This window comes from Kogia breviceps, chromosome 8 (assembly GCF_026419965.1).
Source record: "Kogia breviceps isolate mKogBre1 chromosome 8, mKogBre1 haplotype 1, whole genome shotgun sequence".
Classification (NCBI taxonomy): Eukaryota; Metazoa; Chordata; class Mammalia; order Artiodactyla; family Physeteridae; genus Kogia; species Kogia breviceps.
The window spans coordinates 37,133,352-37,149,017 of record NC_081317.1 but is presented as its reverse complement, the minus strand read 5'-3'; the positions used below and the strand labels follow the sequence as shown (position 1 = coordinate 37,149,017).

The 15,666-nt window shown below is 43.1% G+C and overlaps 1 protein-coding gene across 6 annotated transcripts in view; it reads left to right on the top strand.

The window, feature by feature from the left end:
* The window catches only part of DAPK1 (death associated protein kinase 1), a 212,519-nt gene extending 200,328 nt beyond the window's left edge, over positions 1 to 12,191 (top strand). For 4 of the 6 annotated variants that reach the window (XM_067041210.1, XM_067041211.1, XM_067041212.1 and 1 more), the window contains exons 26-27: positions 9,907 to 11,135; positions 11,590 to 11,802. In XM_067041210.1, coding sequence (XP_066897311.1) covers positions 9,907 to 11,135; positions 11,590 to 11,623 — 1,263 coding nt within the window. In that variant the 3' untranslated portion in view covers positions 11,624 to 11,802. Of the gene's footprint in view, positions 1 to 7,612; positions 7,791 to 9,906; positions 11,136 to 11,589 lie in introns of those variants that run through there. The other 2 variants (XM_067041208.1, XM_067041213.1) reach the window with 2 other exon arrangements.
* Positions 12,192 to 15,666: the final 3,475 nt, after the last annotated feature.

The following is a 15,666-nucleotide window of genomic DNA, read 5'->3' as shown; positions in this document are numbered from 1 at the left end:
AGACAATCAAGAAATAGTAGTGACGTATCTCCAGGGAGAGAACATCTGGAGACACTAAGACATGGCAAACAGTGATCCCCAGAAATGACCAAGAAATAGGAATCTTCCTGGTTAAGCTCTGGGGTGCAGTTTGGGAACCCTGTTCTAATTGCTTCATATGCTGCCTGTCCCTCTCAAGGAGTATAGCCTTCACATTCTTCCATCATGTGAAATCAGGAGACAGTGTAAGCTAGTATGGGCTAAGAAGAACAGTTCTGAATATGAAAAACCAGAAGCAGTTCCAGGAATTTTACAAACCAGAAGCTTCTCTGCTCAGTCTCAGGTGCCACGTGGGGCCCTTGGCCAAGGATTACATAGGTTTGAAATTCTACTTGAATCAAGAAGCCAGTGACCCTAAAAACTAGAGCCTCAAGCAGTGATTGTGTCAGTCTTTGAATTCCAATGAAACTACAGGCTAATCTACTGGCCCCTCCAGCAGTACTTTTTTTTTTAACATCTTTATTGGAGTATAATTGCTTTACAATGCTGTGTTAGTTTCTGCTTTATAACAAAGTGAATCAGCTATACATATACATATATCCCCATATCCCCTCCCTCTTGCGTCTCCCTCCCACCCTCCCTATCCCACCCCTCTCGGTGGTCACAAAGCACTGAGCTGATCTCCCTGTGCTATGCGGCTGCTTCCCACTAGCTATCTATTTTACACTTGGTAGTGTATACATATGTCCATGCCACTCTCTCACTTCGTCCCAGCTTACCCTTCCTGCTCCCCGTGTCCTCAAGTCCATTCTCTACATCTGCGTCTTTTTTTTTCTTCTTTCTTTTTTTTTTTTTTTTTTTTTTTGCGGTATGCGGGCCTCTCACTGTTGTGGCCTCTCCCGTTGCGGAGCACAGGCTCCGGACGCACAGGCTCAGCGGCCATGGCTCACGGGCCCAGTTGCTCCGCGGCATGTGGGATCTTCCCGGACCAGGGCACGAACCCGTGTCTCCTGCATCGGCAGGCGGACTCTCAACCACTGCGCCACCAGGGAAGCCCTACATCTGCGTCTTTATTCCTGTCCTGCCCATAGGTTCTTCAGAACCATTTTCCTTTTTTTTTTTAGATTCCATATATGTGTGTTAGCATATGGTATTTGTTTTTTGCTTTCTGACTTACTTCACTCTGTATGATAGACTCTAGGTCCATCCACCTCACTACAAATAACTCAGTATCGTTTCTTTTTATGGCTGAGTAATATTTCATTGTATATACATGCCACATCTTCTTTATCCATTCATCTGTTGATGGACATTTAGGTTGCTCCCATGTCCTGGCTATTGTAAATAGAGCTGCAATGAACATTGTGGTACATGACTCTTTGAATTATGGTTCTCTCAAGGTATATGCCCAGTAGTGGGATTCCTGGGTCGTGTGGTGGTTTATTTTTAGTTTTTAAAGGAACCTCCATAGTGTTCTCCATAGTGGTTGTATCAATTTACATTCCCACCAACGGTACAAGAGGGTTCCCTTTTCTCCACACCGTCTCCAGCATTTATTGTTTGTAGATTTTTTGATGATGGCCATTCTGACTGGTGTGAGATGATATCTCATTGTAGTTTTGATTTTCATTTCTCTACTGATTAATGATGTTGAGCATTCTTTCATGTGTTTGTTGGCCATCTGTATATCTTCTTTGGAGAAATATCTATTTAGGTCTTCTACCCATTTTTGGATTAGGTTGTTTGTTTTTTTTGTTATTGAGCTATATGAGCTGCTTGTAAATTTTGGAGATTAATCCTTTGTCAGTTGCTTCATTTGAAACTATTTTCTCCCATTCTGAGGGTTGTCTTTTTGTCTTGTTTATGTTTTCCTTTGCTGTGCAAAAGATTTTAAGATTCATTAGGACCCATTGTTTATTTTTGTTTTTACTGCCATTTCTCTAGGAGTTGTGTCAAAAAGAAACTTGCTGTGATTTATGTCATAGGGTGTTCTGCCTATGTTTTCCTCTAAGAGTTTGATAATGTCTGGCCTTACATTTAGATCTTTAATCCATTTTGAGTTTATTTTTGTGTATGGTGTTAGGGAGTGTTCTAATTTCGTTCTTTTACATGTAGCTTTCCAGTTTTCCCAGCACCACTTATTGAAGAGGCTGTCTTTTTTCCATTATATATTCTTGCCTCCTTTATCAAAAATAAGGTGACCATATATGCGTGGGTTTATCTCTGGACTTTCTATTCTATTCCATTGATCTATATTTCTGTTTCTGTGCCAGTACCATACTGTCTTGATTACTGTAGCTTTGTAGTATAGTCTGAAGTCAGGGAGCCTGCTTCCTCCAGCTCTGTTTTTTTCCTCAAGATTGTGTTGGCTATTCAGGGTCTTTTGTGTTTCCAAAGAAATTGTGAAATTTTTTGTTCTAGTTCTGTGAAAAATGCCATTGGTAGTTTGAAAGGGATTGCATTGAATCTGTAGATTGCTTTGGGTATTAGAGTCATTTTCACAATGTTGATTCTTCCAATCTAAGAACATGGTATATCTCTCCATCTGTTTGTATCATCTTTTTTCTTTCAGCAGTGTCTTATAGTTTTATGCATACAGGTCTTTTGTCTCCTTAGGTAGGTTTATTCCTAGGTATTTCTTTCACTAGTATATAGGAATGCAAGAGATTTCTGTGCATTAATTTTGTATCCTACTACTTTACCAAATTCATTGATTAGGTCTAGTAGTTTTCTGGTAGCATCTTTAGGATTCTCTGTGTATCATGTCATGTCGTCTGCAAACAGTGACAGCTTTACTTCTTCTTTTCTGTCTTGGATTCCTTTTACTTCTTTTTCTTCTCTGATTGCTGTGGCTAAAACTTCCAAAACTATGTTGAATAATAGTGATGACAGTGGACAACCTTGTCTTGTTCCTGAGCTTAGAGAAATGGTTTCAGTTTTTCACCATTGAGAACAATGCTGGCTGTGGGTTTGTCATATATAGCCTGTATTATGTTGAGCTAAGTTCCCTCTGTGCCTACTTTCTGAAGGGTTTTTATCATAAATGGGTGTTGAATTTTGTCAAAAGCTTTCTCTGCATCTATTGAGATGATCATATGGTTTTTCTCCTTCCGTTTGCTAATATAGTTTATCACATTAATTGATTTGCATATATTGAAGAATCCTTGCATTCCTGGAATAAACCCCACTTGATCATGGTGTATGATCCTTTTAATGTGCTGTTGGGATTCTCTTTGCTAGTATTTTGTTGAGGAATTTTGCATCTATGTTCATCAGTGATATTGGCCTGTAGTTTTCTTTCTTTGTGACATCCTTTTCTGGTTTTGGTATCAGGGTTATGGTGGCCTCATAGAGTCAGTTTGGGAGTGTTCCTCCCCCTACTATATTTTGAAAGAGTTTGAGAAGGATAGGTGTTAGATCTTCTCTAAATGTTTGATAGAATGTGCCTGTGAAGCCATCTGGTCCTGGGCTTTTGTTTGTTGGAAGATTTTTAATCACAATCTCTATTTCAGTGTTTGTGATTGGTCTGTTCATATTTTCTATTTCTTCCTGATTCAGTCTCGGATGGTTTTGCTTTTCTAAGAATTTGTCCGTTTCTTCCAGGTTGTCCATTTTATTGGCATAGAGTTGCTTGTAGTAATCTCTCATGATCCTTTGTATTTCTGCAGTGTCAGTTGTTACTTCTTTTTCATTTCTAATTCTATTGATTTCAGTCTTCTCCTCGTTTTTCTTGATGAGTCTGCCTAAAGGTTTATCAATTTTGTTTATCTTCTCAAAGAACCAGATTTTAGTTTTATTGCTCTTTGGTATCGTTTCCTTCATTTCTGTTTCATTTATTTCTGATCTGAGCTTTATGATTTCTTTCCTTCTGCTAAATTTGTTTTTTTTTTTTCCTCTAATTGCTTTAGTTTTTTTTTTTTTTTTTTTTTTTTTTTTTTTTTTTTTTGCGGTATGCGGGCCTCTCACTGCTGTGGCCTCTCCCGTTGCGGAGCACAGGCTCCGGACGCGCAGGCCCAGCGGCCATGGCTCACGGGCCCAGCCGCTCCGCGGCATGTGGGATCTTCCCGGACCAGGGCACGAACCCGTGACCCCTGCATCGGCAGGCGGATTCTCAACCACTGCGCCACCAGGGAAGCCCTAATTGCTTTAGTTTTAAGGTTAGCTTGTTAATTTAAGTTGTTTCTTGTTTCTTGAGTTAGAATTGTATTGCTATAAACGTCCCTATTAGAACTGCTTTTGCTGCATCCCAGTGGTTTTGGGTCATCCTGTTTTCATTGTCATTTGTTTCTAGGTATTTTCTGATTTCCTCTTTGATTTCTTCAGTGATCTCTTCGTTATTTAGTAGTGTATTGTTTAGCCTCCATGTGTTTGTATTCTTTACAGATTTTTTCCTGTAATTGATATCTACTCTCATAGCATTGTGGTCGGAAAAGATACTTGATATGATTTCAATTTTCTTAAATTTACCAAGGCTTGATTTGTGACCTAAGATATGATCTATCCTGGAGAATGTTCCATGAGCACTTGAGAAGAAAGTGTATTCTGTTGTTTTTGGAGGGAATGTCCTATAGATATCAATGAAGTCCATCTTGTTTAATATATCATTTAAAGCTTGTGTTTCCTTATTTATTTTCATTTTGGATGATCTGTTCATTGGTAAAAATAGGGTGTTAAAGTCCCCTACTATGATTCTGTTACTGTCGATTTCCCCTTTTATGGCTGTTAGCATTTGCCGTATGTATTGAGGTGCTCCTATATTGGGTGCATAAATATTTACAGTTGTTATATCTTCTTCTTGGATTGATCCCTTGACCATTATGTAGTGTCCTTCTTTGTCTCCTGTAATACTCTTTGTTTTAGAGTCTATTTTGTCTGATATGAGAATTGCTACTCCAGCTTTCTTTTGATTTCCATTTGCATGGAATATCTTTTTCCATCCCCTCACTTTCAGTCTGTATGTGTCACTAGGTCTGAAGTGGGTCTCTTGTAGACAGCATATATACGGGTCTTGTTTTTGTATCCATTCAACCAGTCTATATCTTTTGGTGGGAGCATTTAATCCATTTACATTTAAGATAATTATCGATATGTATGTTCCTTTTACCATTTTTGTAATTGTTTTGGGTTTGTTATTGTAGGTCTTTTCCTTCTCGTGTGTTTCCTGCCTAGAGAAGTTCCTTTAGCATTTGTTGTGAAGCTGGTTTGGGGGTGCTGAATTCTCTTAGCTTTTGCTTGTCTCTAAAGGTTTTAATTTCTCCGTCAAATCTGAATGAGATCCTTGCTGGGTAGAGTAATCTTGGTTGTAGGTTTTTTTCCCTTTCATCACTTTAAATATGTCCTGCCACTCCTTCTGGCTTGCAGAGTTTCTGCTGAAAGATCAGCTGTTAACTTTTTGGGGATTCCCTTGTATGTTATTTGTTGTTTTTCCCTTGCTGCTTTTAATATTTTTTCTTTGTACTTAATTTCTCATAGTTTGATTAATATGTGTCTTGGCATGCTTCTCCTTGGATTTATCCTGTATGGGACTCTGTGCTTCCTGGACTTGACTATTTCCTTTTTCACATTAGGGAAGTTTTCAACTATAATCTCTTTAAATATTTTCTCAGTCCTTTTCTTTTTCTCTTCTTTTTCTGGGACCCCTATAATTCGAATGTTGGTGTGTTTAACGTTGTCCCATTGTCTCTGAGTCTGTCTTCAATTCTTTTCATTTTTTTTTCTTTATTCAGCTCTGTGGTAGTTATTTCCAGTATTTTATCTTTCAGGTCACTTATCCGTTCTTCTGCCTCAGTTATTCTGCTATTGATTCCTTCTAGAGAATTTTTAATTTCATTTATTGTGTTGTTCATCATCATTTGTTTGCTCTTTAGTTCTTCTAGGTCCTTGTTAAACGTTTCTTATATTTTCTACATTCTATTTCCAAGATTTTGGATCATCTTTACTATCATTACTCTGAATTCTTTTTCAGGTAGACTGCCTATTTCCTCTTCATTTGTTTGAACTGGTGGGTTTTTACCTTGCTCCTTCATCTGCTGTGTGTTTTTCTGTCTTCTCATTTTTCTTAACTTACTGTGTTTGGGGTCTCCTTTTCACAGGCTGCAGGTTCGTATTTCCTATTGTCTTTGGTGTCTGCCCCCAGTGGCTAAGGTTGGTTCAGTGGGTTGTGTAGGCTTCCTGGTGGAGGGGGCTAGTGCTTGTGTTCTGGTGGATGAGGCTGGATCTTGTCCTTCTGGTGGGCAGGACCGTGTCCAGTGGTGTGTTTTGGTTAACTGTGATCTTATTACGATTTTAGGCAGTCTCTCTGCTGATGGGTAGGTTTGTGTTCCTGTCTTGCTAGTTGTCTGGCATAGGGTGTCCAGCACTGGAGCTTGCTGGTCATTGAGTGGAGCTGGATCTTAGTGTTGAGATGGAGATCTCTGGGAGAGCTTTTACTGTTTGATATTACGTGGAGCCAGGAGGTCTCTGGACCAATGTCCTGAACTCAGCTCTCCCACCGCAGAGGCACAGGCCTGACACCCAGCCCAGAGCACCACTTCAGCCACATGTCTCAGTAGAAAAGGCACTAAAAAAGAAAGAAAAGAAGGAAGGGAGGGAGGGAGGGATGGAGGAAGGAAGGAAAATAAAGTTATTAAAATTAAATAAATTATTAAAATTTTTAAGTAATATTTTAAAAAAGGAAAGAAAGAAGAGAGCAACCAAAAAATCAAATCCACCAATGATAACAAGCACTAAAAACTATACTAAAAAAGAAAAAGAAAAAAAAATAGATGGAACCCTAGGACAAATGGTAAAAGCAAAGCTATACAGACACACAAAGAAGCATACACATACACACTCACAAAAAGAGAAAAAGAAATAAAATATATATATTTATATATTTTAAAAAAGGAAGGGAGCAACCAAATCAATAAATAAATCTACCAATGATAATAAACTCTAAATACTAAACTACAATAAACATAAAACCAAAAACAAATTAGATGCAGAAACCAAACCCCAAGTCTACAGTTGCTCCCAAAGTCCACCACCTCAATTTTGGGATGGTTTGTTTTCTATTCAGGTATTCCAGAGATGCAGGGTACATCAAGTTGATTGTGGAGATTTAATCCGCTGCTCCTGAGTCTGCTGGGAGAGATTTCCCTTTCTCTTCTTTGTCCTCACAGCTCCTGGGGTTCAGCTTTGGATCTGGCCCCACCTCTGCGTGTAGGTCACCTGAGGGCGTCTGTTCTTCACTCAGACTGGCCGGGGTTAAAGTAGCAGCTGATTAGGGGTCTCTGGCTCACTCAGGCCGGGGGGAGGGAGTGGTACAGAATGCGGGGCGAGCCTGCAGCGGGCAGAGGCCTGCGTGACATTGCAACAGCCTGCGGCGTACCATGTGTTCTCCTGGGGAAGTTGTCCCTGGATCACGGAACCCTGGCAGCCTCCTGCACAGGCTCCCAGGAGGTGAGGTGTGGATAGTGTCCTGTGCTTGCACACAGGTTTCTTGCTGGCTGCAGCAGCGGCCTTAGCATCTCATGCCCATCTCTGGTGTCCACACGGATAGCCGCAGCTTGCTCCCATCTCTGGAGCTCGTTTAGGCGATGCTTTGAATCCCCTCTCCTCGTGCACCCCAAAACAATGGTCTCTTGACTCTTAGGCAGGTCCAGACTTTTTCCCGGACTCCCTCCTGGCTAGCTGTGGCGCACTAGCCCCCTTCAGGCTGTGTTCACTCAGCCAACCCCAGTCCTCTCCCTGGGGTCTGACCTCCGAAGCCCGAGCCTCAGCTCCCAGCCCCCACCCGTCCCGGCGGATGAGCAGACAAGCCTCTCTGGCTGGTGAGTGCTGGTCGGCAGCGATCCTCTGTGCGGGAATTTCTCCACTTTGCCCTCTGCACCCCTGTTGCTGCACTCTCCTCCGTGGCTCCAAAGCTTCCCCCCGCCCACCCCCTGTCTCCGCCAGCAAAAGGGCTTCCCAATGTGTGGAAACCTTTTGTCCTACACAGCTCCGTCCCTGAGGTGCAGGTCCCGTCCCTATTCTTTTGTCTCTGTTTATTCTTTTTTCTTTTGCCCTACCCTAGTACATGGGGAGTTTCTTGCCTTTTGGGAGGTCTGAGGTCTTCGCCAGCGTTTACTAAGTGTTCTGTAGGAGTTGTCCCACGTGTAGATGTATTTCTGATCTATCTGTGGGGAGGAGGGTAAGCTCCATGTCTTACTCCTCTGCCATCTTGAAGGTCTCTCCAGCAGTACTTTAAATGATTGAATCCCAGGGTGGGGATAAGCAAGGGATCAAACCTTACCTTGTAATATAGTGCTAGATATAACAATATATATTGTAACCATAATAATAAACTCACTCTTTTAATACAGTATTCTCTTGCCTTGTGGCATTTGCCAGCAATTTTCTAGCTCATAGTGATTAATCCACATTATTTGACACCACATTCCTCATTGCCCTTGAGACTTTAATAAGTAAATGAAGGCAGAATTAAAAAGAAGGTAAATCTAAATCAGGTGGCCTCCATTCTCATTGGCCTCCAGCCCCTCCTCCAGTACTATTCCTGCCCTCTAGTAAGTAATCTAAGGATCTTACTCAGATTTCATCAGTTGTCCTGTATTTTTTCGGCTCAGGATCCCACACTGCACTCAGTCATCTGTCTCCTTAGTCTCCTCCAATACGGGACAGTTTATCAGTCTGTCTTTTGTGACCCTGAGGAGATAGTTGTGTCTAGGAATGAATTGCAGGCAGTATTCCACCAAATGCCTTATCAAACATTAAGTAGATACTGCTCTACATTCCAGAAATGTACACTCTAAGTCTCAGTTTTGAACAGAATCATATCTACAGGGCATCTCAAAGATTTAAACCAGACTGTGGGGAAAAAGTACTTCTGGTGCAAACAGGTCCAGGGTCTCAGCCTCCATGTGAGAATGGAGTCCATCTTGGATCACCATTCTTTGTAAAACTAGCCCAGAATAGGGAGGGAAGGGAGGGAGGGGTAAGTGTTCCGTAAAGGGGAAAGTTGCTTCTATTTATTGTCACTTTTTTTTCTTTCTGACATCTGCTTTTTAAAGAAATGAATGTGACAGGAAAAGCTTAAGTCCCTTTTGGCCACCTCTCACCACTTTCCTCTCTCCCCACTCCAGGGCCAACCACTGTCATGGTAGCATATCTTTCTAGACCTTTTTTATATGTATGTGTGTTAAAAATTTACCTAACAGTCTAATATTGTAACATTCTGAACTTCTTTGAAAAATTCCAAGCATTCAGAGAAGTTGGAAGACTAGTACAATATCTCCTCATATCCTCGACACCTAATTTAACCAGTTGTTTACATTTTGCTACATTTGCTTTATCTCTTTCTCTTCTATTTATTTATTTGCTTTGCAAACATCATGACCTTTCACCCCTAAAAAATTTAGCTTGTACCTCCTAAGGAGAAGGACATTCTCCCACATAACCACAATATAATTAATTATCACTTCCTGGAAACATAACATTGATATAATACTATTGTTGAATTTATAGTCCTCATTCAAGTGTTTGCCACTTGTCCCAGTAATTTCATTTATAGCTAATTTCATTCATTTGTATATTTATTTGGGGATTCAGAATCCAGTCAAAAATCACCCATTGCATTTGGCTACCCTCTCCCTCTCTCTCTCTCTCTCTCTCTCTCTCTCTCTCTCTCTCTCTCTCTCTCTCTGTCTTTTATTACATTGACCTTTTATAAGGGTCAAAGGTAGTCTTTTCAGAATCTCCCTTATGACATTGCCAAGCTGGTTTTTTGGCTCAGTATTGATTTTTGAGATCTGTCCATATGAATGTGCTGAGCCATTCCTTATGGTATCTGCACAGATTTCATCCTTGCTCAGGCCATTTAGTGCTCTCAGCAGCTGAAGCATCTGGCCATTTATGTTCCTATGTGTGACTTCCCATTGTCCTCTCTGGCAGATCAACATCATGCAGAGTGAAACCGTCCAGGACGTGCTGCTCCTAGACCCCCGCTGGCTCTGCACCAACGTTCTGGGGAAGCTGCTCTCCGTCGAGACCCCACGGGCCCTGCACCATTACCGGGGCCGCTACACCATGGAGGACGTCCAGCGCCTGGTGCCCGACAGCGATGTGGAGGAGCTGCTGCAGATTCTAGATGCCATGGATATCTGTGCCCGGGACCTGAGCAGCGGTGCCATGGTGGACATACCCGCCCTGATCAAGACTGACAACCTGCACCGGTCCTGGACGGATGAGGAGGACGAGGTGCGGGTCTACGGCGGCGTGCGCATCGTCCCTGTGGAGCACCTCACGCCCTTCCCGTGCGGCATCTTTCACAAGGTGCAGGTGAACCTGTGCAGGTGGATCCACCAGCAGAGCGCGGAGGGAGACGCGGACATCCGCCTGTGGGTGAACGGCTGCAAGATTGCCAACCGTGGGGCCGAGCTGCTGGTGCTCCTGGTCAACCACGGCCAGGGCATCGAGGTCCAGGTGCGCGGTCTGGAGACGGAAAAGATCAAGTGCTGCCTCCTGCTGGACTCGGTGTGCAGCACCATCGAGAACGTCATGGCCACCACGCTGCCCGGGCTGCTGACGGTGAAGCACTACCTGAGCCCCCAGCAGCTGAGAGAGCACCACGAGCCCGTCATGATCTACCAGCCGCGAGACTTCTTCCGGGCACAGACCCTCAAGGAGACCTCGCTGACTAACACCATGGGCGGGTACAAGGAGAGCTTCAGCAGCATCATGTGCTTCGGCTGTCATGACGTCTATTTGCAGGCCAGCCTGGGCATGGACATCCATGCGTCAGACCTGAACCTCCTGACCCGGAGGAAACTCAGTCGCCTGCTGGACCCACCCGATCCCATGGGGAAGGACTGGTGCCTTCTCGCCATGAACTTGGGTCTCCCCGACCTTGTGGCAAAGTACAACACCAATAACGGGTCTCCCAAGGAGTTCCTCCCGAGCCCGGTCCATGCCCTGCTCCGGGAATGGACCTCCTACCCCGAGAGCACGGTCGGCATCCTCATGTCCAAACTGAGGGAGCTGGGGCGCCGGGATGCAGCGGACTTCCTACTGAAGGCATCCTCTGTGTTCAAAATCAACCTCGACAGCAACGGCCAGGAGGCCTACGCCTCAAGCTGCAACAGTGGCACATCTTATAATTCCATTAGCTCGGTCGTGTCCCGGTGAGGGCAGCCTTTGGCTTGGGCAGGGTCTCTTCCAACTGCAGAGGCAAGGGGGACACAGCCCATCTTTCCCAGTGGAGATTCTGGCGCATCCCTTCCTACGCCCACATCCTGAAGGACGCCACCCTCCCTTCTGCTTCACCTATTTCTCTGCTACTACCTCCCTCCTCTCACACATTGCATTGTGTGTGAATGGTCTTTCTAGTTTAAGAGCAGACCCTATCCTTTCCTTTGGCCATTTGAAAAGCTAGCCTCCCTCCATCTCTCACCCTCTAGTACCTTGCTTCTTACTGATAATTTTACTGGAATTCCTAACTTTTCAATGAAATTTTTTAAAACTATTATATTGATTGTCCTTTTTTTAAAAAAAGTGCACATTTATCCAAAATGTGTATTTCTTATACTTTTTTCTTTGTTATACCATGTCCTCAGCTTATCTCTTTTATATTTGTAGGAAAAACTCCCATATAAGGAATCCCACTGTATGATTTATAAACAGACAATATGTGAGTGCCTTTTGCAGAAGAGGGTGTGTTTGAAATCATCCAAGTCAGCCCGGAGCTGTCGCGAAAGAAACGCTCCCTCTCTGTCTCTTGCTGTATGCTGATCATCGCCAGAGGTGCTTCACCCGAGGTTTTTTTTTTGTTTGTTTTTTTTTTTTTTTTTTTTTTTTTGGCAATTTTTGGCAATTTTTGTGTTTCCTTTGACAAGGAAAGGGGAGAAAGAAACCTCCTCTAGAGCAATTTCATGGCCAGTGTTGTTGCTACGATAAGACATGTTTGTGTTTGCTTTTGTTTCAACGTCAGTGTGAACATCCACGTGGAACCTGCAGACTGTCACGCTTCATCATCCCCTGTCATCTCAGGTAGAAGGCTGACACTGTTGTAGGGAGCCAAGACTGTGTGAGAATTCAGAAGACCCCCGACTCATGATTTGTGGCAGTTTGTTGTCATTTGTGCATAGCAGATGGTTCCCCACATTTAGATCCTGGTTTGATAACTTCCTGTACTTGAAGTCTCAAAAAGAAAATAAAGGAAGCAAGTTTTCTTGCAGTGATTTTAAATTGTGATAGAGTTTTAAATCGAAATAAGGGAACATGTCCTAATTCTTCTGTCCTGAGAAGCATGTAATTTTAATGTTATATCATATGTATATATATATATGCAGTATGTATATACATATATATTAATACAGGTATTTTTACTTAATCTATAAGATGTAGTTTAAAAGGTTTTATTTCCTTTTTAGTTCTTTTTTTTCTTTTCCTTTTTTTTTTTTTTATAAATAAACTGTTGCTTGTTGCATTAGTTTGTTGGTGTTTAATTCAAAAGGGATTCTTTTTCTTTGTTTTGTTTTCATTTGCCAGTACCCCACCTCGTGGGACAAACCAGTCCAGAAAGTGATTAAACCTAAACTCTCGGGGGGGGGGGGGAAATCAACCCAATTTATTAGGTGCTTAATTATTACTAAAGTTGGGAATGATGTGGGGAAAGAGAAAGAGCTCAGGTGATTTCACATGTATTTCTTAATTTTTTTTTTTTAATTTTTATTTTTTTTGGCTGTGTTGGGTCTTTGTTGCTTAGTGCAGGCTTTCTCTAGTTGCAGCAAGCGGGGGCTACTCTTCGTTGCAGTATGCAGGCTTTTCATTGCAGTGGCTTCTCTTGTTGCAGAGCACGGGCTCTAGGTATGCAGGCTTCAGTAGTTGTGGCACACAGGCTTCAGTAGTTGTGGCACACAGGTTCTAGAGCGCAGACAGTGGTTGTAGCGCACGAGCTTAGTAGCTCGGCGGCATGTGGGATCTTCCCAGAGCAGGGTTCGAACCCGTGTCCCCTGCATTGGCAGGAGGATTCTTAACCTCTGCACCACCAAGGAAGCCCCTCACGTGTATTTTTGCTTTAAAGAAAAGAGGCCCCTTCCATTTTCCTTGGGTGAACCCCCAAACCCAATTGGATCATTCAGGCTCAGCAATGGGGGACAGAGGAAGCTTTCTATTCCTATACAAAGGTGTAGGGAGCTCCTGCGGAACAAGAGAAAACTTGCTACAAAAGATACATACCTTCCCGCCCATCTTTACTTAGAGACCACACTGCAGCAGACCATCAACTAGGAACCCTAGTTTTGACCTGCATGGTAGCTATAAGTGACAAAAGCTCTAATGACAAAACCCATTTTTAGTAAGATCTCAAGACTGGTTTTAAAAAAAAATGGACAAAGAAAGAAGATTGGAAGGAAAAAGACTACAATGATATGGGTGATTTTCCCTACGGTTGTGGGAGTAGAATTCATTTCTGTTGTGCCTAAATGGTCTGTAATAAACATGATTTATTTTTATAAGGAGAAAAGAAATAAGGAGTAAAATTAAAAGCTACATGTAAATATGCGTCAAAAGGATGACACTGAAATTGAAGTCGTGATTGCCTTAGAGGAGTTGAACTTCCTTTTCGTGAGTTAACTCCCTCCCGAACGTCAACTTCATCTCTCCTGCTTCAAAAGTGCTTCATATCGCAGGATCTGGCACCAAGATCTAGGACCCAGGAGGCAGTAAGTAAAATCCCTAAGAAGGAGTCTGACTGCTCCAGTCTCGGTCATGGAGCCATCCCAGCGGTTGGGAGAGAGAGAGTCACAAGATTGCCCTGGCCCTGGGGACCCTAGGACAGTGTTGGGAAAGGAGCAGTTTCCCCCAAGAAGGGAGTTCTGTTAACAGGAAAAAGCGGGAGAGGGAGGATGCTGTGCAAATGCAGCAGAGGACTGCAGGAGTCTTTATACTTTTATTTTAAGCAGGTGCCTGTCCATAAGGTTATGGGGCAACCTAAGCTCCTGAAATGTTGAAGCCATACTTCAGAATCATCACTACACAAATTTGAAGAGTTTAAGGTCCACTGAGCTCACTGCCCTGCCCTGGGAAATGCTGTGGGGTCATTCCAGGCGGCATCTCAGAGTCTTCAGTGCCATGAACTCTGGTTAGGCTGAAACTGCCTGGCAAAGGCCCAGCATGGGTAGCTGGCTCTGCCTCCTGCAGAAGGGGAGAAACCAGGCCATACATAGCTCACTTCCTGCATCCACAGTGGGAATCAAAAGGTACAGGTTCTTAGGAGCCAGAAGCAGCCTTTCATGGACCCTTTTTCTTAGAGTTGCTGTAAAATGCACTCGGGCGACATGTTCCTTATCCCCTGGGAGCTGTGGCTCCCCTGGGGTGCCTGAGGCTCCCCTATGGACAAGAGCATCCCAGGGACCCAAAGCCTCCCTGGCACGGGCTGGAGGGCACTTCTGAGAGTTCTAATTGTTTCCAGAATCTGGAGATCACAACTTTGGAAAGAAATCAGAACTCTGGGTGGTCTTTTTTTCAGAAAGGGGTTTACAATTTAAACTACAGGATTTCCTGAAACCATAAAACTACATTTGGCCCTATCGTATCAGTGTCCAGAGACTACGCCAGTCTTACCAAACCCTGATGGTGTGACCCCAGAAAAGCCACTCCAAAATGAAAGGCTGGGCCTGGCTATTCCTGCCTCAACAGCAGCTAGATGCCAGCCAGGCTGTAAAACCGAAGAGTAGATCTGAGCTGAAAAGCTTCATTAAGAGTAAAAGGATAGTTGCAGTTTTGCAATGTGAAAAAAGTTATGGAGGTGGATAGTGGTGATGGTTGCACACCAATGTCAATATATTTATTGCCACTGCACTATGCAGTTACAAGTGGTTAAAATGTTAAAAAAAATTATGTTATATTTATTTTAGCACAATTTTTTAAGAACAAGAGAAAAAAGATAAAGCTGGAACCGAAAAATATCCAGGTAACGGTAAAGCTTGCCGAGTACAGGACTACCCATGTGTTCAGAGCAGCCCAGCAAGGCCTGTGCCCCCCACTATGGGGAAGAGGGGATTAAAAAATGAAAGATTGCTTTTAAGAAGATTTGATATTTTTTATTTTTAAAAAACCTGTAAAATGGTTATCATGGGAGGAAGAAGTGAGAATTTTGTTTGGCTTCTTTTCTTTTTTTGTTTATTGTTCAGTGTTTTGGGTTTTTTTGTTTGTTTTTCAGTTCGAATTCATACCTGGGATGGCACCAATAGTCTTTTAAGGAGTTTGGATTCTTTTTTCTTTTTTTTTTTTTTTTTTTTTTGGCTATGTTGGGTCTTTGTTGCTGTGCGTGGGCTTTCTCTAGTTGCAGCGAGCAGGGGCTACTCTTTGTTGCATGCATGGTCTTCTCACTGTGGTGGCTTCTCTTATTGCAGAGCACAGGCTCTAGGCACATGGGCTTCGGTAGTTGTGGCTCACAGGCTCAGTAGTTGTGGCTCGCAGGCTCAGTAGTTGTGGCTCATGGGCTCTAGAGTGCGGGCTCAGTAGTTGTGGCACACAGGCTTAGTTGCTCCATGGCATGTGGGATCTTCCCGGACCAGGGCTGGAACCCGTGTCCCCTGCATTGTCAGGTGGATTCTCAACCACTGTGCCACCAGGGAAGCCCTGCGTACAGTTTTTTAAGAAAACTTAAGCCATCCTAGCACTCCTCAAAGGACCTCCTAAATTCTAATA